Source organism: Paroedura picta, chromosome 12 (genome assembly GCF_049243985.1).
Source record: "Paroedura picta isolate Pp20150507F chromosome 12, Ppicta_v3.0, whole genome shotgun sequence".
NCBI lineage: Eukaryota > Metazoa > Chordata > Lepidosauria > Squamata > Gekkonidae > Paroedura > Paroedura picta.
In genome coordinates, this window is record NC_135380.1 from 24,715,089 (window position 1) to 24,741,010 (window position 25,922).

The 25,922-nt window shown below is 45.4% G+C and overlaps 3 protein-coding genes across 5 annotated transcripts in view; 1 reads left to right on the forward strand and 2 right to left on the reverse strand.

The window, feature by feature from the left end:
* Positions 1 to 1,592: 1,592 nt before the first annotated feature.
* TMEM230 (transmembrane protein 230) lies at positions 1,593 to 15,191 on the reverse strand. 2 transcript variants are annotated; one of them, XM_077305374.1, is made up of 4 exons: positions 15,014 to 15,191; positions 8,481 to 8,611; positions 4,324 to 4,446; positions 1,593 to 2,884 (listed from the first exon to the last, which is right to left on the reverse strand). In XM_077305374.1, the coding sequence occupies exons 2-4, from the start codon at positions 8,574 to 8,576 to the stop codon at positions 2,744 to 2,746; spliced, it is 360 nt and encodes a 119-aa protein (XP_077161489.1). In that variant the 5' UTR covers positions 8,577 to 8,611; positions 15,014 to 15,191; the 3' UTR covers positions 1,593 to 2,743. The 2 variants fall into 2 exon arrangements, with proteins under 2 accessions (XP_077161489.1, XP_077161490.1); XM_077305375.1 differs by lacking the exon at positions 15,014 to 15,191 and adding an exon at positions 13,053 to 13,195.
* A 1,971-nt stretch (positions 15,192 to 17,162) lies between these two features.
* PCNA (proliferating cell nuclear antigen) lies at positions 17,163 to 20,920 on the reverse strand. The gene is made up of 6 exons (XM_077305893.1): positions 20,620 to 20,920; positions 19,043 to 19,140; positions 18,458 to 18,525; positions 18,083 to 18,277; positions 17,758 to 17,881; positions 17,163 to 17,659 (listed from the first exon to the last, which is right to left on the reverse strand). The coding sequence occupies exons 1-6, from the start codon at positions 20,838 to 20,840 to the stop codon at positions 17,580 to 17,582; spliced, it is 786 nt and encodes a 261-aa protein (XP_077162008.1). The 5' UTR covers positions 20,841 to 20,920; the 3' UTR covers positions 17,163 to 17,579.
* Positions 20,921 to 23,812: 2,892 nt separating this feature from the next.
* The window catches only part of CDS2 (CDP-diacylglycerol synthase 2), a 32,958-nt gene continuing 30,848 nt past the window's right edge, over positions 23,813 to 25,922 (forward strand). Inside the window, exon 1 of one of the 2 annotated variants that reach the window (XM_077304855.1) lies at positions 23,813 to 24,004. In XM_077304855.1, coding sequence (XP_077160970.1) covers positions 23,942 to 24,004 — 63 coding nt within the window. In that variant the 5' untranslated portion in view covers positions 23,813 to 23,941. Of the gene's footprint in view, positions 24,024 to 25,922 lie in introns of both variants that reach the window. The other variant, XM_077304856.1, reaches the window with a different exon arrangement.

Below are 25,922 nucleotides of genomic sequence, written 5' to 3' on the forward strand. Positions count from 1 at the left end.
CATGCTGATGCTTGCTGTTTGGATCAGATCTGGTTTTGAACCAACCCGTTCCTGTAAAACCCACCCCCTTTCATTGTATATGTAAATCAGCCCATTGGATTGACATTGCAGTGCATGTGATGAAGCAACCTCTGACTCAAGCACTTGTGCTGGCATAAATGTTATTTCTGGTAGGGTGCCACTGGACTCGTGTTATTCTATAGTACAACCTTTTTGTTACCAAGAGTATAAATCCACATCAGTCTGGAACTGCAAAAATTCTGACAAGCAGGTATAGGTAAAGGAGAGGTGCAGAAAGGGGTCAGGGGCTGTGATTCCCTTTCAGCCATAATCATATTCCTGCTGGAATTAGGGACTTCAACATTCTCAGCAGCAAGTATGACCAACTTTCATATATATGTGCAACTTGTCAGGTTCTGCCCATGGTCAGGAGATGTCACTTCTTCCTTTCCCTTCCTTCTAACTAGGGGTTTGTCCTAAAAGGCTCAGTGATGGAGTGTCTGCTATATATGCTTAAGTTCCCAGTTAAAAGGATCAGGAGTTAGGTGATCTGAAAGACCTCTATTTAAGACTAGAGAGCCTCTGGCAGTCAGCATACAACAGCCTTTCTCAACTTTTTAACCACTTAGAAACCCCTGAAACAGTCTACAGGCTTCGAGAAACCCCAGAAGTGGCACAATCATGCAGATTATGGTTGGGAAGCATAGCTGTGTCCACGTCCACCTGGGGTCCCTTCCCATCACACCCCATCATTGGCCATTTTGGGAGGGAGGGGGGCCGTTCAACATGACTATATATGATCATATGATTATGAGATATGCCTACGATGTTCTATGTAATACCCCACAACGTTTCATGTAAACTGCCCTGAGCTGTATGGGAGGGCAATATAAAAATCTAATAAAATAAAAATTACAAAAAATGTTTGACAAATTTTAAAAATATATTTAAAAATAATTAATTTTAACCCATTCAGGAAACCCTTTCAGGGCTATCAAGAAACCCAAGGGTTTGACAAAAACCTGGATGAGAAAGCCTGGCATAGACCTTCATGAAGTTGATCAACCAAGATCCTGACTCATGTGTGTAACAAGAGAAATTATGCTCATCTGCTTAACTCGGATTTTGTTGCTGCACTACTTCAGTGCACACAGGACTACAAGATGCATAACATCTGTACCACATGCAAGCTAGGACATGAGATCCCTTGCTTTCCTTGCTGTCCCTTACCAACTAGCTGGTGGGGTGGTGGGGGAGATGTATCTAACTCCTATAACATTGTTCTCTTCTCTGAAATAAGTAAATACAAATTTGGGGGCCTGAATGGATTTCAGCATCTCTCACTGATTCATCTAAAGCCAAGCTTGAAGATAAACAAGCCATACTTCTAGTGCACAAAGTGCTGAAAGTTAAGGTCTGCTGAATTTTCTTGAAGTAGAAGAAAGTCCTGTGGAACTTCTGAAGATCAGGGACAAGGTCTTCTTCTTTTCCTGCTCCGTCAGTGATCCTAAACCCTCTTGTGTCTCTTGGTATTCCTCAGCAAGGACACTGTATGAGACCTCTTGGGACTAAGAAATTAAATGAACACAAGGTCAAATAAAATGTGATCTTTATTTGTTTTAAATACATATTCTGTAACTGCAGATTAGAACAGTTCATTACATACATATACTTTCTTCCACTCTATATGCTGAAAATGGAATTAAAAAAACCTGATGCCGAACAATGATTTGTATATACACAGCGAAGATTTCCCACACATCTAGTTCAGGAATATTGCATAGCATTTAGGCAGTGACCACAACAGGGGGCAAAGCAAGGTCCTGCCTGACCATATACACTGAAGTCCACTGAAAAAGGAGGCTTGGATGTGACCCTTGCCACATGGCTGTAAGGCCTGCCAATAACCTCATCCTGTTCGGCATGAAACTCTGGTGTATTTTGCATCAACCACAGTCAAATGGTAACCCCCACCTCCCAAAGATTTGCTGGCCCTGGATATCACACTTGTGCCTTTATTCATGATGGCAGGGGCTAAGCAAAAGCCTTTCTATGAGAGTCAGGGAACAGGCGGGATATATGCCTGTGTGGCAAAGGGCTTGATTTTCTACTTCAAAATACAAATCTGATTTTACTTTCTATTTGTGTTTGATTTACTTTGAGGTCTTCCCTGAGCCAGTGCCCAGGAAGGGATCAACAAACAACTCTATTGTCTTCTACTGGTCCCAACCATGCACCGAGTGTTAACCTGCAGTGACCGCAATGCCTGGATCCCATCCAACTGATTTATCTGAACAAATATTACTGAGATGTAGTGTTGCAGGTGTCCTGTTCTAATAGCTAATATTCTTTAAAAAAAACACCTAAGAAGAAATACTATAGATTTAATACCTGAATTCCTTTTTCTCACTCACATCTGGGCATCCATCCCATTGGGCAACAAGCACAGCTGCAACCATCAAAAATTTCCCCTCCAAAAATGAAAACATTTCCCCAGACAGCTGCTCACCAGTTTCCTTTGCATAATGTAACATTCTCAGCTAATCTTTTCATCAGAAAGAGAAATTATACAGAAAACCAATGCCAGTGTTTTACAAAACCTGTCAAGTGCATTGTGCAATAACAGGCCTCTTTGGCTAAATTAGATGCTCAGGCTTTTATTTTATTTGCTCCTTGGACCCAATTTGCAGTCAAGTTTCCAGAGCACAGAACTTTTGACATGTCCTCATTCGGCAGTATCTTCTTAATCGTCAAAATCTGGGATATCATCGTAGGAATAACCCCTGTAGCCTTTGGAAGCAAAATACGCAATGCGCAAATGATAGAAGCCCGGGAGGAAAACCAGGATCCCAATAATCAAGACAGGGATAGCACGGTCTGTTGCCTGGAAAACAAAAGGGTAGGCCTAGTTCACACAGGGGCATGCATTTCTCAATCTTGCTAGGCTTGGCAGCTGAATATCTGAACTGACAAAATGTTGCAATTGATATGTTAAGTAAGTACACTTCTGAAAATGCTCTCTGTGTTGTATCTACAAGGGACCGTTCCTCACATGCAAGTCACCTCTGGCTGCTGCACCCATCAGCTGAAGAAGCTGCAATTCCTAGCTGTTCAACACTGCAGCTGAACGTGGGCTGCATTAAAAAGCACATAACAGCTTATGAATGCAATGTTATCTCAATCAGGAATTAAAGTATTGATACAAAATGAGCAGGCAACAAGTAATTAATAGCTTGTGCAAACCACCCCTTAGGAACTTAGGTCATCAAATCCATCTTTCACACATTGGCCTGCTTTCCATAGCCTCCCACATAACCTCATCTCCAAAGCAGGTGTGCAGAAAGTACATTGCACAAGCCAGCTGCATAGCAGAAGCCCCAGAGGCTTCACACAATTCTTCCCTACCAATGTCAATCACATGGGAGAGGGGAGTACTGGAAATGCCACACATCATCCATTCTCAACTTTTGGACTATGGAGGTACTGCTGAAATATTTCCCAGGCTTTCAGGTACCAGGAACTGAGAACAGCCTTGGGCGGCAACAGGTTAATGGCTGGGGGCCCTCCTCTTCCCAGCCCCTCCAGGCCCATCAATGGCCACTTTGGGAGGGGGTGGGTCAACTTGCCCAAATAAGAATAGATCTTTTAAAATTAAAAACTCTTTTTCTTTCACTGCAGTACTGCAGAACCATGGTTGGGAAACCCTGCCATATGTGATGACCTTCTTATGGCTATAAATTGTCAGATTCAGCACCCTCATAAAGAAATGTACTAGATACAAATCTGTATCATGCAGCACACTGATTTCCCCAAGAGTAGAAGGGGGAAAATACCAAGATCAGCCAGTTAAGATTTTTTTCTTTTCTATTGTAGGTTAGTACATCCTACCGAGGAGACTGGCAGGCTCACTTTCAGGCATCTGAAACACACTTGGGAACTTTCTTGGGCTTCATGTCTCCCCTTTGCCTATTTAAAATATCCACAGTTGCCCACAGAATGGCTTGAAGGCCCAGGTCACACAACTTAAGCAGGACTGGCCCTTCAGAAAGAGGGAATTGCTCTTGGGGAGCCACTTTGGAAGAAGAGAGGATCAAATAAACAGAACTTCCTTGTGGCCACAGTGGTCAATACAGAAATGCACTGGCAAACTGAAGTGCTTGTAGCAAGAGCTGCTCCAACTTCTGCATTCAAAATGAATTCCCTGCTGCATCCCCCATGTTCTGATAAATTGGACCAGGCCCTGTTTTGTACATGTGCATATGCAACGCATGCTTTGTGAGAATTATGGGACACCGTTACATGCAACAGAACTAAGCAACTTACTCCCTTGCTGATGTATCCTGCGAGGAGGAGGGCTCCAATGATAATGAGAAGGGTGCCAATCAAGAACAGCACAGTAGCCAGTGCAATAGCCTTGTAGGGGATTTTTGGAGGGCTCTTCTTGAACTAAAGAGGAAGAAAAGGCAGCATTAAAAACTTTCACTTGATGCTTTCAGCCATTATAGTACCAACACGGCCATTAAGGTCCAGAATCCACTGTCAGGAACACTGATGGTCACTTGATCAAGGGGCTTTTAAAAACAGGTCAGGTCTATCCTGTAGCAATTTATTATATAAGGTGGAATGAACTCCCCCCCCCCCCCCCAGGAGCAGCACCAGTATACCTCTTTGATCTTGGGATGTTGAGGACAGACCACTGGGAGTTTCTACTTCCACCATACCCTTGCTGTGAGTTTCCAAACAAATCATGGTGGCAAACATTAAAGTACAGGACATTGGACATTACCCGTCTTGTGTAAGAACTGCCCTTCTGGATGAAGCCAACCTCCCACAGAGGCATGCTTTAATTGGAAAAAAGCAGCTGGGAGAGGGAGCAGGCAGAAAAGATTCCATGAACACAGAAGTGGGAATCTCACACCTCTAGATAAATATAGAATAGCTTTTCAGGCCTAATGAAGTGAGACAGAGTAATCAAGAAGAAAAGTGGCTTCCTGGCCTCAGTTAAGCTGCTCGGATCAGCCCTCTGTGGAGCACTGAGACAGTTTGATTGCGGGTTAAAATCCCAACTGATGACTCCCTCTGGTGGGGTAAAAAGGAGGCCATCTCTTCCAGCTGCAGCCACTGTTCTCGAAGTCAGCCTGATTTGGGGATGCAGCAGAGAAGCAGAGCGGCTGCAGGCAGGAGGTTCCAGGTTCAATCTCTGACATCTCCATTGTACAGAGTGTGGTACTCACAGGGGATCATGGGAATTGTAGTCCATGGACATCTGGCAAGTCACCCCTGGTATAGAGAATCTCAGGTAGCAAGGATCTCTAGATGAGAGATCCTAAAGAGCTACTGCCAGATGGGAGTGACACTGCTGGACTAGGCTCAGTATAAAGCAGATTCGTATGTTCATCCAATCCAGACACTATAAAAGGGATGAAATGTTACCATAGGGCTGATTGCCCATCAGTGTGCCACGTCTGCCTCCTAGTGGGCATCCTATGCTGTATCTTCAAACACACACACAAGCACACGGCATAGAAAACACAATATCCCTCGTATGGGTTTTGAGAGCAAATGAAGTGTTCTGGCTGCGTTGTCCAACGTGCCCTTTCCCAGACCTGCATCCAACCCCACTCTTCTACTAGCCCTTGAAGTTATTGCTTTTGCTTCCATTTCATCCCAAGACGGAAAGCACTGCCTACACAGGTCAATTTTCCATCTACCTCTGCTTCTACAGTAAATAAGGGAACATGACAGATGCTCCATGCTGGCTTGGAACCACAGCACAACAGAGAGCTCTGGGGAGGAGGACTGGTATGCTGCTGGAATCCTGCTTGCCAGAGAGACAGGGCAGTTTTGTCTGGTGAACAGTCTTGTGGTTACTCAAAGGACACTCACCTATATTTTAGGAAGGCTGGTTTTGATAGGTTTTGAATATTTTAAATCTTTATTACTATTGAGTTGGATTATTATCATATGTTTGCATAGCCTTGTTAATGAATGTGAAACTGATCAGTCTAGTATACTATCTTGCATAACAGATTTAACAACCACGCCATAAGCAGCACAAGAACAAAGGACAAAGATTTGCAAAAATGTTAATTCCACCAAGGATATCAGAGGCCTGCACAGAAAGGCCAACGCCTTCTTTCTATTAAACCAGGTCTCACCTATATTAATGCATATTCCACCATCTAAATCTTTGGGGGTCAAGCCAAAATTGAGACATCATCTTATTCCCTAATCAAAAGATTCCAGAACATTACTTTTGGAGGCAGAACTTTTAAGCCCCCCCCCCCCCCAACAAGGAGAAGATATGACATATTTCAGTTATCTCCTGCATGCATGGCAGGGGTCACCTGGTTGTGGGTGATGCCAAAACTTCCACTAATGCTTTTGTTATATATTAAAGTTCTGATTCTGATTATAATTTAAAGATAATCCCCTAGAGAAGAATCACCACTTGTGAAGATGCAAAACAATCAAATGCCTGAGATTTAATTTGCGAATCAGTAGCAGGGGGTGCCCATATTTGTTCAGCTGTCTTTATAAGAAAAAGTAGACTTGTCCAAACTAAACTAATAGTGTAGATGTTTTTCAGATGCAAAAGTAGCATAGCTAGTAGCAAGCAAAATAAAGCAAGGTAGTGAAATATTTACTCAAGAATCCCTAATTTTAAGGAGGCAGCAACCCAAAGGCCAAAGATCCTGGAGAATAAGGGATATGCATATGACAATAATGGCTTTTTTCATCTTGTATTTATTATTATTATTATTTCGATTTATTTTGATTTATTTATAATAATAATAATTATTATTATTTACTGCATTTATACCCCACTTATACCCAAAGTGGTTTACATGGTTTTCTTCTCCTCCCTTTTATCCTCATAACAACCCTGTGTGGTAGGTTAGGCTGAGAGCATGGGATTGGCCTAAGGTCACCCAGCAAACTTCTACAGAAGCGTGGGGATTCGAACCTGCCTATCCCAGATCCCAGTCTGACACTCTTAACTGCTACACCATGCTGGCTCTTACTGTAAGATGGCTAAGATAGAAAGTACCAGGAATACCAAAATTATCAACCCATCAGCAGAGCATTTTTCTGGGACAATGGAAATCCCTGCTCCTGGGCTGCAAACCATATTCTTGCTCACCTTTATTTCAATGGGGCCAACCCAGGAGAATTTCTCCAGAAGAGCAACCCCTTGATTAAGAGTGGAACAATTTGATAAATGGTTCTAATGTCTCAGTATGAATCAAAAGGCACGATGGTTTGCCTGATATAGTAAGTGCCTGAGAGAAACAAACTTGATAGCCTGACATGTCTTATAAGGTCGATATTAGGCAGGATAAGGGCAATATATTTATTTACTTCATTTATTTGTTCTGCTTTCCTCCATTGTATCCGTACAACAACCCTGAGAGGTAGATTAGGCTGAATATGTATGACTGGCTGAAGGTCACCCACCCACCAAGCTTCCTTGGCAAAGTGTCAAATTAGGATCTCCCAGATCCTAGCCTCTGTGCATACAGGAGATGAGTTAACAGGATCAAGGGGGGTGCTACTTGGTGACTGAAAAAGGGTCAACAGCACATTATAAAGAGATGCCACTGACAGACCACCCTGGATCACCTAAAGAATGATAAAAAATGAAAAGGCTGTCATAGTAGACAAACGTATGTTCCTCGCTTCAACTATGCAGGAAAGAATGACATAACAGGTGAATGAGTGAACACAATCTGGACATTTTGAAGAAACATCATCAGATGATACCTTTATGACCAACAAAGATTTATTCTGGGCGTGAGCTTTCGAGTGCAAGCACTCTTCCTCAGACACGTGTTGGTCTTACTTAAAGGTGCTACTGGACTCTGATTTTATTGTGCTACTTCAGACCCATTTGAATCCATCAGATGACAGATATCCCTGATGGCCTATTCACACAGACAAGTCTCCAAAAGATGAAGAGCCAATATGATATGGCAACTCAGATTGTCATACTAGGGCAGAGGAAGACCTGGGTTTAAGACCTCACCCAGCTGAGAAACTCAACCTCTCTCAGCCTAACTTGCCTCACACAACTGAAGGAGGGATAAAAGGAAGAGAGAAGAACCAGAATAAAAAAGGGAACTAAGGGCAGGTTAGAACTGTAAGATATAAAACAGGTATGCATAAAGATGTCCTTGATGTGCCAAGTTCACAGTTCCACAGGAGTAGCATAACAAGATAGCCAACTACAGGGTAGGGCTGAAAGCCCCAGGAATCCCTTGTTTGTGGATATAGGTGTGTGCCTCTTAACTAAGCAAGCAAGCCTTAAGAGTACAAGAATGCAAATACTTTTCTATTGCCCTGAATTCTTCATTCGACAATTGTAGCGAACAGCCATGTACAGATGCCTGAAGGGCAGCCCACCGAGAAGCACAGGGAGCAAGGGAGGATGGAGTGCAAGGCAAAGCTATCTGGACATTCCGCCCAGCTTCTCTCTCTACCTGCAAATCAATGTAGCCTTCATCAGTACTGGCGAGCTTGGAATATTTCACTTTGCTACTAGGGATTGAAGCAGCAAGATTTGTTCGGGTTGGCATCTTTACCAAGAAAAAGGGTTAGCAGGAGGAGGAACCTGGAACAAAGACACAAGAGCTCTCATTAGGATGGGAACCAACCAAAGGTACAGCGTAAGCAACTTTTTGGAAAAGAAGAGCAGCCTGATTAGTCAAGTCCCTGCCACTAACCCACAACATGTCACTTAATTAAGTTTGCAGCCACACCAACAGGCCTCTCCCCCAAGAGGCCACATTGTAATCACATATAGCAGTAGTCCCCAACCCCCGGTCCGGAGACCAGTACTGGTTCGTGGATCAGTCAGTACCGGGCCGCAGCTCCTCCTTGTCCTCCTCCCCAGCTGCTGCCTCAGGGGCTGCCCTGCCACTCAGCTGCTGGGTCACCTTTGTTGATATCCAGCAGCCACCATGGCTGGGGCTCCCCCTCAGCATGGCACTGCGCAGCTGCTGCTGGTAGCGCTCCCCAGTGGACTGCCGAAAGTCAGAGGCACTGGCGGGAAAGCAAGTGGAGCAGGGGCTCAGGCAGCAGCGACGTCCCTCAGCAAAAGACTACCCCTCACCCCGGGCTTCAGTAAAATTATCAAGAGTTGACCGGTCCCCAGTGATAGGCTGGGGACCACTGACATATAGGACACGAAAGAGAAAGAAAAGGGAGTGTCTGGCCTTATTTTTACTGATATGGCAAGCCTGTTTCTAGGCTACTGCCTTTGCAGGAGGAAGCTTTGCAGGAAAATGTGTTGCATTTTTTTTAAAATCTTCGCATATAGAATCCTGTAACAAGAAGAGCTGTAGCCTTGCTTTTCCCTATGGTGATCTCCCGGATTTTTGTGCACAGCTATTTTGTATTGGAAACCACTGAAGGTTAGAAACTGGTTAGAAAATGAGAACTAGACCCCAGGGTACAGATGTTACTTACTATTAACAGGATTGTTAATATTATTATTGTTACTCTTCACAGGGTTGTTGTGCGGATACAATGGAGGAAAGCGGAACAATATAAACTACTTTGAGTCCTTTTTGGGAAAAATGGTGTGAATATAAATGAAGTAAATAAATAAATAGAGTATCCTCATCCTGCCTAATATCAGCCTTATAAGGTATGTCAGGCTACCAAGTTTGTTTCTCTCAGGCATTTGATTGGACATGCCTCCCTTGAAGAGAGGTGGGAAACACCCACCAGGATGTCCTCCTGGCCAATGGGAGAATGATCATCCTCCCTGGCAGGGCCTTGGTGCAAGCATAGTCCATTAAACCTGGATCTCAGTACCAGCACAGCTCTGTCTTCCCACAATTCTGCTTGCTAAGCCTCCCAGGCAGACTTAACTGTATACAGACTTCGGTCAAACAAAGCTAGTTCTTTTACACCCAGCTCTTCCATGATGACTTGCAAAATAAGCGCAACCCCAGTCAAAGTGAGAAGAGAAACACATCTACAGTGGAATCCTTTATGAAAATTCTCCAGTTCTTTTTTTAGGGGGTGTGTAGAGAGACTACAGGACAATCAATCCAGCTTAAAATCAGGTCGTTTCTAATGGATTGTGCCTTTGGAAGTGAAAATGGGGCCAGCAAGACAGCTGCTTTCTGGAGGAAACGTCTAAGGAATAAGAGTCCTGCCCTTCACCATCTCTGCTATATTAAAACTACAAAGACGGCAGCCGTTCAATCAGAGTCTTTATTTAGCTCTGTTGCCTTGGCAGCTTGGCTGTCATCCTGCTATGAGTCAAAGCCCGTGGCTTTTATGCTAGCGGACAGGAGAGCAGAATGAGGCACTCACCGCCACAGATCAGCCACCCTGCTACCAGGCAAAGGGTAAGCCTGCATTGATGACTTCTGCTTTGGAAGCACAAAGGTAGGGGTCAAAGGGCTGCTCTGAGAAGGCATCCTGCCTGAATAAGGAACTCACTAACTGTGAGACTCCCACTGCCACTCTCTAGATCTTCCTCTGCTTAAGTTTGGCTACCACCATGTGGAATAGGTTCTCTGAGATGGTGAAGCGGGGGAAATCATGGGCTGTTTTATTTGTGAGAGCTTGTAATAAGATTTAAGCTGCTAGTATTTTCTTGAGAGAGGAAATCAGTTTATTGCTATATTGAATATATGTGGATACCTAAACCCATGAATTGAAGCCACGTGAACACTAAACAGATTTCCTGTAAACTTAGGAATCTACCTAAATTTGCAGAAAAATCTGAAAATATTAAACAAACAAACAAAAAAAACCCCAACCCTCAGGAGTTTAATCCCCCCCCCCCCCCGGGCACCACTCTTACACTCCCCGAGAGAGTGAAGCGACAGGTAGTTGGGGAAGTAGTTGGCACAAGCATTAATGCCAGGTGAGCAGCTAAGGCACAAAAGAGAGCAGGGGCAGAGGGTGAGGGGCACTGCTGCCATCACTGAGCAAGCAACAGGCAGCAATAGCAGTATCGAAGCAGCACTTCCAGTTACCAAGACAGCCAGGAGGCTGGGTGAGCAGCCAGCAAAGCTGGTGGGGTGGATAAACCACTACCATCATGGCAGTGAAACAGCTGGGTGTGTGGAGGAATCAAAGGTAGGGCAAGTAGATGGCCACTCCTGCAAGTTTCTTGTGAGTCCCCAGTTGTATATTCTACTAGCCAAATCAGTCACACCCAGTGATTAGAGCTATGAATGGGCAAAACAGAGCTTTCTACAAATGTGAAAACTGACCTAGGTTTGCAGAAAAAACTGAAATCTTAAAAAAAAAATGATATGGGGGTTTTAAACCCCTAAAAATTATACAAGGAGAGTCTGTAGCTTTAATAAACACATTTCCTCAATGTCAAATTGCTAGGCAGCCACAGCATTCTAGGCTTGGTTTCTGCAAGTAAAAGGCAGGGGGAGAGAGCAGAGTTCTTTTCAGGGCTGTTTTGACTTTTGAGGGGAAAATTAGAGCCAGGCATGGACCTGGCAGCAACCACTGAGTGACCTCATATCACCCAGCTGGCATAATTCAACTAGGCCTGGGTGCTTCCTACTATTCAGGAGCAGCTACCCTGTGAAAGACAGTGAGGTGTATTTATTTATTTATTTATATTTTTATACCGCCCTTCCCTACGGCTCTGGGCGGTTTACATAAAACATTTTTCAACATTCACATAGAACACTATCAAAATCAATATCAAAATCAATATCAAAATAACAATATAACAATAACAACACATATAAACTGAAACAATTAGAACGGCACTTCAACAATAACTTGACAATCCCTCAGTCAGTTCGTTCCCTCAGTCTGGGGGGCACCTGTAGGTGTTATGGCTCAGTCCGCCCCACCAAATGCCTGGTGGAAGAGCTCCTTTTTGCAGGCCCTGCGGAACTGTGGAAGTTCCGGCAGGGCCCTGATCTCTTCGGGGAGCTCATTCCACCAGGTGGGGGCCAGGACCGAGAAGGCTCTGGCCCTTGTTGAGGCCAGACATGCCTCTTTAGGGCCAGGGATCCGTAGCCAGTTGGAGGTGGCGGAGCGTAGAGCTCTTCTGGGGGTATAGGCAGGGAGGCGGTCTCTCAGATACACTGGGCCCAGACCGCGTATGGCCTTAAAGGTGATTACCAAAACCTTAAGCTTAATCCGGAATTCAACTGGGAGCCAACCAAGTTCTTGAAGTACCGGCCGGATATGTGATCTCCATGATGTCTTAGTGAGAATCCTGGCTGCGGCATTCTGCACCAGTTGTAGTTTCCGGATCAAGGATAAGGGTAGGCCTGCATAGAGCGAGTTGCAGAAGTGTAGCACTTAGCGCTTCACAGCAGGGTCTAGGAGACCCAGAGTTGAATTCCCGTCTTGCTGTGGAAGCTCACTAGGTGATTTTGGAACAGTCACACACTTTCGGCCTAACCTACCTCACAGGGGTTTTTTGAGGACCCAAAGGAAGAAAGAGGAATAATGTACACTGCTTTAGTGCCAACAGTGGAGGAAGGTAACGTGTAAATGAAGTCAATAAATAATATATATAGCTGCAGATGGGAAGTGGATAAAAAGTAGGTTGACACATGGCTGAGAAATGAGGTAGGGAAAGGGGAGCGGATATAGGGGTTGCCAGAGGAAGGGAACAAGGAAAAAGTACAGGGAGGTAAGAGAAAAGTGTGGTGTCTCACCACCAGTCCTTGAGGGTTCCCAACCATGCAAGTATCTGGCCCAGTAGCCAGCATCCACAACTGGACCATGATTTTACTAGCTAGAGGCTGCTGGGTGCGGAAAGGGAAAACCTAAAGACAGAAGGGCAAATAAAAGAAAGTTGGCTGTTGGGTGGGAAGCAGGAAAAGGGGAGAGCCTATAAGGATTTTCATGAAGGGAAACGAGAAAACAGTGGGGGAGGAGAAAATTAGATGCCTCTTCTGTGTTCCTGCTTGTTTATTTTTAATCTTGGGCCTTAAGCCATAAGCTAAAGGAAAAGTATCTTTATTTTTAATTAATTAATGTTTGGACATGAACCCACCCCCAGGTTCAGAGGAATGTTCTCCCCTCTTAGCAAAAGGGATACTTACCTGGTCTGTGGCCATTGGAGAGAAAGAAAGGTATCAGGGAACACCTGCTTGCTAAAGGCAGAAAAGAGAAGCTACAGGAGTCAGCAAGCAGATGACTGCAGAGTGACATCTGAAGCAGGGACACAGGTGAGATTAGGCAAGGCCCAGGTGTAGGGGCTATTGAATGGGGAGGGGCTCCTTAAGGAGGTGGGAGTAAGACCAGAAAGGGAACTAAAAGGCCAGCTTCACAGACAGGCTGAGGATTGTACCAAGGGAGAACCTGCAAGGCTCAGCCAGCATCCTACCTTTCTCAGTTTTGAGGCTTATGGAGCTCGAATACAGAAGCCATGACAGAAGAAATGGAGGATGGGGAATGTGATCTCATGGCAGGAAGTATTCATACTTAATGAAATTTTTCTCTACTGCAGGACTTCATTTGGAAAGCTGGAAGTCAGAGCACTAATGGAGGGCTCCCAGGAGCCCTGTACTGGGCAAAGCCAGCACAGAATATACAAGCAGGCAGTAATGTAAGTGAGAAGGCAGACCTTCCAACTATGAAATCACTAGGAGACATTAGGTCAGTCTGCCACTTGGTCTCTGCCTGCAATTTATGTGGAAATACAGAGGTATTTGCCATAAGGATAATTGAACTCAGGTATGTAAATATCTGAAAGAAGTAACAGTTGCAGACCTCAGCAGTCTTGGCTGAGCTATACTGTGATGTTAGAATCATCCCTCATCAGCTGGGCTCCTAGTGGCATCGCCTTCACTAGACTAGCCTTCCCAGAACAGGCACAGAGACCTAATTATTTCTCCAAAAAGAATAGCTTGGATATCTGACACTGCAGCGCAAGCCCAAAGACTCTCTTAAACGAGCCTCAGATGCACATTGTACTTTGTTCTTGGCTAATCCCAAGGGGTAGCTCATATTTCTATCTATTTAAAGAAGATGGAAGAAAAGACTATTGCACTGACACTTTCAGGAAAGAGTCTGGGTTTGCTTCTTAATGGGAAGAAAAGCTAACATAATTCTCCTCCCCTCCATTTTATTCTCACAACAATCCTGTAAGGTAGGTTAGGCCAATACAGTGTGCATGGTCAACCAGTGAGCTTCCGTGATACAAGTATGGACTCCAACCTGGACCTTCCAAGTCCTAATCCGACATTATTAACAACTACACCCTTACAGCCATAAACGATAAATCTAGATTTTTGGAAGGCTAGGATTTCACAGAGAACAAAAGCATCTTAAATCTACATGATTCTCCTAATTGTCAGAAATTGCATGGAAATTGGGGGTGAGATTACAATGCAGGACAAGGAAGAAACTCCATAATACCACAGGGGACAAGCTGGCTTAGACTGGTGGGAGAAGGAACTCATAACACAAAGGCCACATTCTGACAGAAGTAACTGTACAAATTCAGGACAGACACAATTGAAAGTCAAAGCTCGTGTTAGGTGAGAACATGATATCCTACTTAACAGGGTGATTAAGATAATAAATCAACACTTACGAAGAATCTATTTCAAAACAAAAATTCCCCTTCTCACGCAGGCGCACAAAGCAAAGAGCACCACCAAACTGGCCAGGCATCCAATTCATCTTTCTGCCTCTGCCGCCTGTCAATCACGGCCCCTTTAAAGCGTCACAGAGTCTCCCTTAACAAATTATAACCGCCTCGCAGTGGAGGGTTTTTAAGGTAAAGTACTTCAAGGTGAGGAGGGAGGCCAGTGCTTTCTTTCACTTTAAAACCAACGGCATCCATTCTAGAAAGCAGAGACAGGTCTCCCTTACCTGGATGCAACAACCCACGGGACCCGATGGATTAAAAAACAAAGCAAGACAGCTGAGATTCGGCACGTCTCCCGCAGGCTTCGATCCCAGGTGTCCCTTCAGAAAGCCCGAGAAGAAGGGCAGACAGAGCAAAACAAGCCCGAGCAGCCTTGCTCCGATCTTAAGCGCAGAGACCGTGACCCACCTGGAAACGCTTCTGGGCGTTGCACACGTGGCACAGAAACGAGCCCCCTTGGGCTTGAAGCAGTCTATCTGAAGATCAGGCCCATCACTGTCTGGCCAGGACGGCCGTCTCTCCCCCGTCTCAGTCGCCCAGCAAACAAGGAAGTTTACGGTCTTGGCGAGCTCTTTCCGCTTCCGGGGCACGACTCTTAAGCGCCCCCTCCTACCCGACTGTTCTTGAAGAGCACCGACAGAGGGCGCTCCTCGACGGTCTTTGGATGCTGCGACCCAGCAAAGCGCTAAGATCATGCAGTCTTCCAACTCTTCTGGAAAGATTCTAACCCCCAGGTGACAGTCCGCCGAAATACAAGCACATGACAGGAAGAGGAAAAGCCTGTCATGACATATGGTCTTGACCTTTAGGGCCCTGCGATCTGAGGGACCACCTCTCCCAGCATATTCCCTGGAGAGCATTGCACATATTGAATTGCACACCTGGTAACAATCCCTGGCCCCAAAAGTGTCTCCGCCAGAGCCTTTTCAGCCTGCTGGAATAAGCCACCAGTTGAGACTCAGGCAGAGTTCTGCAGAGCCTGCAAAGCATTGCTTTTCTACCAGGCCTATGGTTGCAAGTGAAGCAGCTCAAATATTGTGGGCCCCCTCCTTTCCACCTCTTACTGGTATATTGACTAGAATGCAAGCCCGCTCTATGTTAAATACAGCAGGTGCTAGCCTTGGGTGGGCAAGGGAGGGCTGTCCCGCGTCCTGCTCAATGCCAGGGCCTCAGCCTGGCCAAAGGGGCAGTCCTGCCACAACAGATTGTTTTATAAATCACGTCTAAAGATATGGCACAGCAACACATTTTGATTACTGTATACAATTCTGCTGCATGCCATCCCTCAGAAAGTATAGCAATGGAAAAGAGCAGCGATGATTAAGGGCCAGAGCACACCTTCCCTGTGATAGAAAACTAGAGGAGCTAGGGGACATTTCTTCACTCAAATATGTAGACGTTACTGCTACAATGCATCATGACTGGTTTATTCCCAAAGAATGACCCATCAATGACTATTCACCACACTAGCTAAAATGAAAACCACTCACTCAGAGGAATAGTACATTAGTTTGAGGTACCATTTAAGGTTTGTTGAAGCAGGCTATTACACCTACCCCTTGTGTACTTAGCTGTAAGCCTTCAGAGATCATCGTCGCCTGCCCTAATTCTTTAGAACAGATCTCCTGAAACGTTCATGAGCTGGTCATTTGTCTTGCTAGGTATGGCCAGGCTTCAGTGAACTGAGAACTAGGCTGCACACACATCCTAACTGCTGCATGTTCTTGCACAACAGATCAATGCTCATTGGACATACTGAAGTAGATTGCTCCCGGTTACAAAGGTATGCCTTAGACTAGCGATCCCCAACCTGTGGGCTGCGGACCACATGTGGTCCTTCGACTAATTGGAGGTGGGCCCCGAAGGACGCCTTCTCCCCCCCCCCCCCGAACCCTTTACTTCATCCCCCCCCCCCCAGCCCTTTACAACACACTTCATTGTTGTGGCGTGTCTGTATCTTATTTTGAAGGGATGTTTAAACATTACCATAGCGATCAGAGAGCACTAGGGCAGTGGTTGAGAGTAGAGGAATAAACTACCCCCCCCCCCCCACCGGGCCTCAGTGAAAGGCGTTGAGTGGTCCCTGGTGATAAAAAGGTTGGGGACCACTGCCTTAGACCTTAAATATGCAAGTTCTATTTCGTTTTCAAGAGTGTCCAGATTTCACATCTTTAACAACTCTTTGGGTCTATTGGCAATGCACTACCTGCAATGCCTGAAAAATATATTCATTGCAGTAAACCCAGGTATGTGAATAAGTACAGGTTCAAGTTACAGCAACTGCTCACTGCTTGATTTTCTTTTAAATGAAATTCATTTTTACTGTCTAATTTCGGAAGTTAACTTTGTTCGGTGAACTTGCAGAAGTCCATTTTATCTTGCAGTAGAAAAGGCCCTACCAAATGTTAACTTTTACTTAAAAAGTCTTATAGTTCCACCTTACCAGTTCTAAATATCTGAACTACTGAAAGAAAATATGTAATAAAAACACATCTGTTAAAGACAGAATCTATATATTTGTTATCTGAGCAGCACAGAATCGCAACCAATGCTGAGGCAAGGTAAGAAATTGAATATTCTTTATTGACATGTGTTCATTTGTCAGAGACTTCCAGCTTCAAAACAAACCATTAAAAACAGATTTCTCTTAACATTATTTTGGGTGTCACCAGCATTTCACTTCAAGGAGGCTGCCATTCATGTTTTAAATATTGCATCACCATTTCTGTGAAACATAGTAAAAGTTCAGTAATAAAAACAGGATCTAAAAAAATTGGATATAAGCTAGGTACAAAAAGGAGAAGATATTACAGAAATGGTATTTGCATAACAAGTGGAAGAAATATTTACACAGAAATATCTACAATAGTGCCTAAGACACAAGTATCAGCTCAATGCCGCAAGATTGAAAAAACTGAATGGATGCTGGCTTTCAGCACAGATCACTTCTTGCAAAATCTCTTTTCCCCAGCTCTTAAGATTCTTCTTGGTCTTCAATCTTTGGAGCCAAATAGTATTTCAAGTGTCCCATGTCTGCTATCTTATACTCCACCACTGTAGAAGACAAGATACAACAAAGTTCATACCTAAAGTTTAGAACCAAGACAGCCAATGTAGTTTTGCAGTCAGAATTTCCTGATGAGACAACTTACCTAGTGGCACATCTGCTGACATACTCAGTGTTACGGTAGGAGATAGTGGTGTTGCTTTGGTAAAGAAGTTCAAGTACCTCAGAGCAAATGTCAGCTGGACAGGCTCATTCATCTCTATTGTAACCTATGGCCAAGCAGAAGAAAATTAAATATTGTGCAGCATACCAGACTAAAAGTTCAATGCAAGCATTTCATAATTCAACGTCTACACTCTTTGGGTTACGAATTACCACAAGGGAGAGAAGCTATTTCATGTGAACATTGTAAGTAAAATATTGTTATGGTAAAGTATAGAAACACTCCCAAGTTTAACTGATTAACTTACAGCTTCTTCTTCTTTATCCACATCATTCGTTTGGGAGAGTTTGATGTTTCCACTTCCTAGCTCTCCAGTAGCAGAGAATTTAACACCACCCTTAGCACAAGAGATTATGACAGCGTCTCCAATATGACTAAGATCTCTGCAGATACGTGCAAATTCAGCAGAAGGCATTTTCACCACACAGCTGTATTCTTGTTCCTGTAACAAGCACACAGAAGTTTATGTAATCAACTAGTGTTTTCAACTTTTGCTTTTCAGAAAATTCCCATCTCATTCTGCCTTAGTATTGTGTGCACGTCTCTTCTAATTCAGCTTCACAAACTTAATTTTGACCACATATTTAGCTCAATAGCAGTATTTTGAGGGTGAATTACTTACAGGAATTCCAAGCTGTTCAACATCCAAATCCATTAATTTCATTTCATAGTCTGAAACTTTCTCCTGATCTAAAGAAGCAACATGAACAAGTCAAATATACTACATAGCTGATAGCTGATTTGCCAACCAAGCACTAAGTTTAAAAAATGGAAAAATATAAACAGAAATTTTCCAGCCCAGATATTTTTCACTGCCCTATGTTTGTACTATTACAGTACATACACACAACTACACCCCTTTGTACTAGTAAAACAATTTCAGCCTTCAAAGTTGTTCACAATTATATTTTTACTGCATATATATATATATATATATATATATACCATGTTCTCATTAGACTATCACTCAAACACAACTTGAGTAATGGTTCACAAGCACTTTCTTCTGCAAAAAGGAAACTGTTTTGCTCTATAAAAAAATGGCACAAGTAGGTATTTGGCAACTCTAACAATTGGGGAAGGGGTGTCCAGCCGTGTCAGTTGATACATTTTACCCAGAATATTTTGATTATTCTTGGACAAGGACTAATCTTAGCAAGCATAAGGTGCTAACAGCTACACTAAAGGCATTTGAAATTCTACTTACTTGGTGTCTCAAAAACCAGAACTAGTGTATCAGCATTATCTTCTGCTCTCAAGGTGATTAGGTCATCATTACCTGCACACTTAAGAATTTTGGACATACTAGGAAAGAAAAGAAAAGCATTAGGTTCATTCCATGAGGCACTTTATGAGATTATGTAAATACTGGTACAGTGAAGCTATCATTTAGCCATATTATTATTATTATTAGATTTATTTCCCGCCACTCCCTTGCGGCTCATGGCGGGTTACAGCATCTTAAAACCCCATTAAAACAACAACTACCGTCTCGGCATTCTTAATTAACTAACTAGCATGGCAAGATCGGCTAATCAACTTTCCCCTCCCACTACTGGCAGGTGGAGAGGGGATCCTGATGGTACCAGTCCCAATCCTAGTTCCAGATTCCGGATCCGGGGGGGGGGGGCATAAGTGTTAGCCTTGGCCTCAACCGTAAACCTTGGCCTCAAACTGTATATACACTTCCTGCTCCACCATTAATTTTTAGTGATCAGAAGCATCATTTCCTGACTTCTACAAACCATAATATGAAATAGCTTTCCTCTGAGCAGTTATCCCTGGCTACAAGCTCATTGACTTTTAAGTGCAAGGAAAATATATGCACTCTAGATGTGTTTCTTCCTTCTTGTATAAACATGGCGATTGGTTTAGCACCTTTATGTACCACCCCTACATTACTCTATTCATTCAACTTTTATTGCCCATTTATGGAGCTTTTTTGTAAACATTGTTGTTGCCCAAGTTTATTTTTCTTGGTGCTACTGGATTATGATTGCCTATGTTTTCACAGTACCATTTGCTTCACTGATTTCATAATTTAGATAATAACCTGATGCAGGAAGTTGTTTCTTGTGATGTAGATCCCCCTTTTTGGCTGGCTGTTCTGTACTAACACTTGCACCACTAAAGTGTAAATATCCCCAGCTACATGTCTTTCAAAACACAGAAACGCATTAACCCACATAGTGCAACAAAACCAAATCAGTTTCCTGCGGTTTAATACCTTTGTTATTTAGCGGGGGTGTGGGGGTGGTAAGTGACACATCATTGGGGTACATCCTCTGCTTTAGGCCCGCAGCAGAAAATGACACGAAGTGGCTTAGAAAAACGAAGTGTGGCATGTTCCCAGCCTAAAACCCTCGCGATTTGGAATTCGCAATTGAGGGGGAAAGAGGGACTGAATTTGCAGTCTCCCGGGCTTCCCTAGTCGGGGCAAACTGCACCTACGAAGGGCCAGCATCGACCAATAGGGTTGGCAGGAGAACGCCGAGGATAGAAAACTAGCCAATCAGCTCGCTGCAAAGGGAGCGCGCGCCAAGGGTCTTGACAGGCAGGGAGACGCGCCACGCCTCCCCGCGCCCTCTTTTCCCGCCAAAACGTCATAAAGAGCCGGACGCGTCACAAAGGCGACCGGCGCGAGCCCGTTCCGCTCGCTTCCCGGAGAATTCCCGCCTTTCTGCCCTGACAATCGCCTTACACAAAAGTGCCCCTTATTCCCCCCCACACACTTTACCCCTGCCGCACAAGAACTCTATGGGGACCCGTCCCCGCCCCCAGTACCTGATGAGGTTGACCCCCATAGCGATATTCCGATCACAGCGATAGGTGTCGAAACCCTCGGAGCGCAGCGTTAACTGCACCAGCGAGACGTGCGAGGAGTCCATGCTCTGCAGGCTGATGCCGCTGGAGCCCAGGTCCCAGCAGGCTTCGGTTATGAGGTCCTTGAGGGCCTCCAGGACCTTCTTCAGGACGGAGCCTTGGATGAGCCTGGCCTCGAACATCTTCGCAAGAAACGCGGAAGAGGAGCACTGAGATTCAAGACACGCGAACACCTCGACTCCCGCAGAGAAAGTGGCGACGGCGCGCGGAAAATGGCATTTATAGCCGCCCTCACGCCCAATCACTGCCCTCCGCTGCGCTTAGTCCCGCCCCTCGGTCCTGCACGGACCAATCGCCGTCGGGCATGAAGGAGGGGAGGCTTCTGTTCGCGCGGCGCGAGGTCCCGCCCACAAACAGATGCCATAGATTGATCCCGCGAAAAGCCTTCGAATTAGCGGGACTCTGTTGCCGAGTCACGTCAGGCTAGCGTGAACCAATCGGCATTCATGATTATTGCTTCCGGGTCTTCCTAGGCCTTGTAGGGACCAATCAAGATTAAGGAAAGTCCTGTCTGTCGGTCCGTCTTCCCCGCCCCGGCGAAGAGGAGGTCTGGTGAGTGAATGGAGGAAAGAACTAACGCGTGACACGTGGGTAGCTGCAAACCCCGGAAGAGTGCTCAGCTTGCTCATTACCTCTGAGCTTGCCTGGGCATGTTCTCTCTCGTCTGTAGCTTATAGGCGCCTTGGTTAACTGTAAGACGTGGCGTTTTATACAACGATTTAGATCCGGGATTCCCAACCAGGAGCCTTAAGGGATTCAGACACAAGCTAGGGAACCAGCCACTTCCCGTGCTCCCTTCCTCTTTCCTGAACATGAGTGGATTCTCTTATGGTTTGTGTTCCCCATGGGTGGGGGCGGAGCCTGCACAGCTACTCCCACCTTAAACCACCTTTTGTCTCTCCATCACAGGTGGTGATGTCACTTCTGGTGGCATGTTACTTCCGGGGGAGTGGCAGGGAGGTGTGGCCAGCTGACATCGCTTCTGGGGCACCTTGATGTCTGAAAAATCTTTTCAGCAGGTCCTCCATGATCAAAAGGTCAAAAAAGGAAGCTTCATGTGTTCAAGGACAATATGTTCTAAAAACAAATATGAAAACAAAGGAAAAGTTTGTTCTGGATTAGAAACCAGTACTTTCTTAAAGGTAAAGGTATCCCTGTGCAAACACTGGGTCATGTCTGACCCTTGGGGTGACGCCCTCTAGCGTTTTCATGGCAGACTCAATACGGGGTGGCCTTGCCAATGCCTCCCTCAGTCATTGCCATTTACCCTCTAGCAAGCTGGGTACTCAAACTTAGAGCCAGTTTGGTGTAGTGGTTAGGAGTGTGGACTTCTAATCTGGCATGCCAGGTTTGATTCTGCGCTCCCCCACATGCAACCAGCTGGGTGACCTTGGGCTCACCACGGCACTGATAAAACTGTTCTAACCAAGCAGTGATATCAGCGCTCTCTCAGCCTCACCCACCCCACAGGGTGTCTGTTGTGGGGAGAGGAATGGGAAGGCGACTGTAAGCCGCTTTGAGCCTCCTTCGGGCAGGGAAAAGCGGCATATTCCTCTTCTTCCTCCTCTTCCTCCCCTCCCCCTCGGAAGGATGGAAGGCTGAGTCAACCTTGGATCTCAGGTTTAGAAAAGTAGGAAGCCTGAACAGCCCACACTGAGCCCTTGCTATAATTATAGTATATCTACTTGTAACCTACCAAGCTGAAGGCTGACCATAGAACACAAGTCCATGCTTGCAACCTACTAGCTATACCCTGCATAAGTAATTTTTACAAGCTGGAAGAGTTTCTTTGCAGAGGGTAGTAAGTGAACACATAATTGGGTGAAAAAGAGCAAACATGTTAAATTCTGAAAGTGCTATTATAAATCAGTGAAATAATAAATAAGATCCTTGTTCAGCAGTTTCTTGCTTATGCACATTTCTTCACAAAGTTCATTCCATGTTGTTCACTGAAAATTACTCCAAAGAAAGTGTGCACAGAATTTGAGCCTGTGCCAATTTATGTGCACCTAAGTGTCAGTTCCAGCCATTTTCTGACATCCTAAATAACAATCCATGTTGTCATGACACAGATTTTCACAGGCTTCTGGTGCAAATTATTTTTCAGCTTTAGTTGCATTTGTGTGTGACCCTCCTCTTTTAGCCATCTATCCCAACCTACTGTTGGGTAAAGGTAAAGGTAAAGGTATCCCCTGTGCAAGCACCGAGTCATGTCTGACCCTTGGGGTGACGCCCTCTAGCGTTTTCTTGGCAGACTCAATACGGGGTGGTTTGCCAGTGCCTTCCCCAGTCATTACCGTTTACCCCCCAGCAAGCTGGGTACTCAAGCTGGGTACTGTTGGGTATCTGTACATAAAACCCACTTTCCTCTGTAGCTTGTGTATATATTTATGTACTAAATGGTGCAATCCAAGACTGGGCCACTTAGAAGTCAGACCCATTTAATTCCATTGTTCATTCTCAGAAAAGGGAGGAATGCAGCCCAGGGTGCACAGAAAAAAAGAAACATTATTTTTTCCCTAAAGTGTGAATGAGGCCAACGCAGAGCACATACCTATACAGAAGGGGTAGTCAACCTATGGTCCTCCAGATGTTCATGAACTACAATACCCATGAGCTCCTGCCAGGAAATGCTGGCAGGGGCTCATGGGAATTGTAATCCATGAACATCTGGAGGACCACAGGTTGACTACCCCTGCTATACAGGATACAGCCAGTGTGGGCTTGCACGATGGCTTAATAAAGAATCGTCCCAAAAGCGACCGCTGCTTTCCAAGGCTACCGAGGTCCAGTCACCAGTTCAGGCGAAAGCTAGGCTCTATCATCACCACCCCCTTGCAAGACTTGCTCTGAGGGGGCCAGCGGCCCATACTCCATCCAGCCTCCGCTCCCAGAGGGGGCCAGTGCCTAAGACGCAGCCACCGATGCCTAAGCCCAAGCCAATCAGAAAGGAGAGGGTGACCCGCATCCGGGCAATCCGTGGTGGAGGCGGAGTTCGGAGAACGTCGCAGTCCCTCGGGGCGAAGGTTGGCGCGCACGCGAGCGAGAGCCCCGCCCACTCCCCAGAGTCTAGCCTCCTATTGGACTGGCGCCTTTTGGGTCCGCCTCGATTCCCGGGCCTGGCGAGCTTGCGGGGCGGCGCGCGCTGTTGCTGCTACTTCGTTGTTGCGCGACTGGCGGCTGAAGGGGCAGCATCCGCGCCTGTTGTTGGGGGCCCTCCAAAATGTCTGAGCTCAGGCAGAGGCTTGGCCGGGATGCTGATGGACCGCTGGACTCCGAGGAAAAGGTAGCGAGGCAAGCAGGAGGTCTGTCCGGAGGGAGAAGATCGCCAAGTGGGAATGCAAGGCGGAAACGGCTGCGCGGGCACGGCGGGGAGGCTTGCCGAGTTTGCACGGGATGAGGATGTCTTGTGGGGAGAGAGGACGGGGGATCCACTGTGGGAAGAGGGCCCTAGAATAGGAGGAGGACCGCTTCGCATTGTTGAGAGGCTGATCTTACCCTGAGGAGACAGCTCCACCCCCACCACCTGGGGAATACTTGTTATAACGGATGCTGTGCTTTCAGTGCGCTGCCAGCAGGTTGCCTGCGTGCAAACGGACGCGTCTCCCTCTCTTCTAAATGGGACTGTCAAATGTCCCACCCTTAAGCTTACTTATGCGTTGTAGAACTAAGACGGCTTGAAAGTACACCAATTCTTGTTTCAGCATCCTAGGATGGCTGCCTCTCCGGATCTTTGAAAACGATTGTTGTAGAATCAATTATTTTCTGTATTTTTCAAGATTTGGTATGTGACTCATGAGGGCTAGAGCTGCAGGGTTTCGTTTTTTGAGTCAGCACCCAAGAAGGCTTGCATCTGTAGCTGAGCATTCAGTAATAAACTGAGCAATCTCATCTACAGAGGCTTGCTTCACACAAGCTCCGCACAAGGCTGGTTTCTAATCTGGCCTTGCCTTAAGTGCTTCTTGAAAATCGCCCTAAATAAACAGCTCCAAATTCCATCCTCATTTCTCACCAAAGGCCAAATATGCATCTCCAAGCTCTGAACTTACGCTTGCTTACTTGAGGTTGGGCTTCATAAAATACAGTTTGTTTCTGAGTAAACATGCACAAATTGAGACTTGGTTCATCTCAGGCCGATGGCCATGCTCTTTACTGCTGGTGCTTACTGGTGCCGCTTGATGTTTCACTTCTTGAATCCTTGCAGGAAGCCACTGCAACTGTCTAAGTGTATCTGAAGTGTGACAAAATCCCAAGTGAGTGGAAATGGCGTAGTGCGAAAAGGATTGGGGGATAATTCCATTCAGTAATACCGTGATTGGAAACCCCACCTTCTCCTTATACAGCAGTCTGTAGGTTGTCCCCAGTTTGAAACTTGCCTCTTCCATGAGCCTCACTAGCTGGCTGTATTCTTGACTCTCATTGGTCGTGTAGAGTTAATGCTTTCAGCCTGCTCTACAAAATTGTTGGACAGATTACTGGGATAATATCCCTGAAGGTCTCTGCACATTCTGATGCACCATATAAACAGCTGTGCTGTAAATGTTTATCCAATCCCAGCAGAGCAGTGGGCCTACTAGGGTGCCTTGATCATGTCACAGCAACTCTAGTCTTTATGTTCCCTGTAGTTGATAACAGAGGCTAAGTGCAGAAGAAGGTGCAAGTTCCCTGCCTTAAACATCTGGGATGGGAAGACTATGCCTCTAAGAACAATGCTAATGCCAAACTAAATGAAAGGTCAGCTCTCAACAACCTATGTCCTGGAAGCATGCAAAAATTGCCAAACTGGTTTGATGGAGAAAAGGATAATTCAGGTATTAGTGGAAGGTTTTTCCCCCTAAGGACACTGTAATAGCAGTGCAAGGTGCTGGATGACATTTGATTCAGTGAACTGGATGGCTTTTTTGCTGCTCCATCTGCTTCTCTTCCTTATTTCTCAAGGTGAAGCCCAGAACAACCTCAGACCCTTCCCAAAGGGCTTCCAGCATTGCTTGAGTGGCCTCTTGATAATTTCCCTACCACTCCTTTCTGGGTCAGTTTGAGTGCATTACCAAAGATGTCTTTTTTGGGTACTGTGGCATTATTTATTTAGTGCATTTTATCTCGTACTTTCATCAGAGAGTTCGGGGTTGTATCTGGCATTCTGCCCTTTCTCTTTGTAATCTCTGCACAACCCTGCAAGGTGGGCTAGGCTCACACAGAGTGAC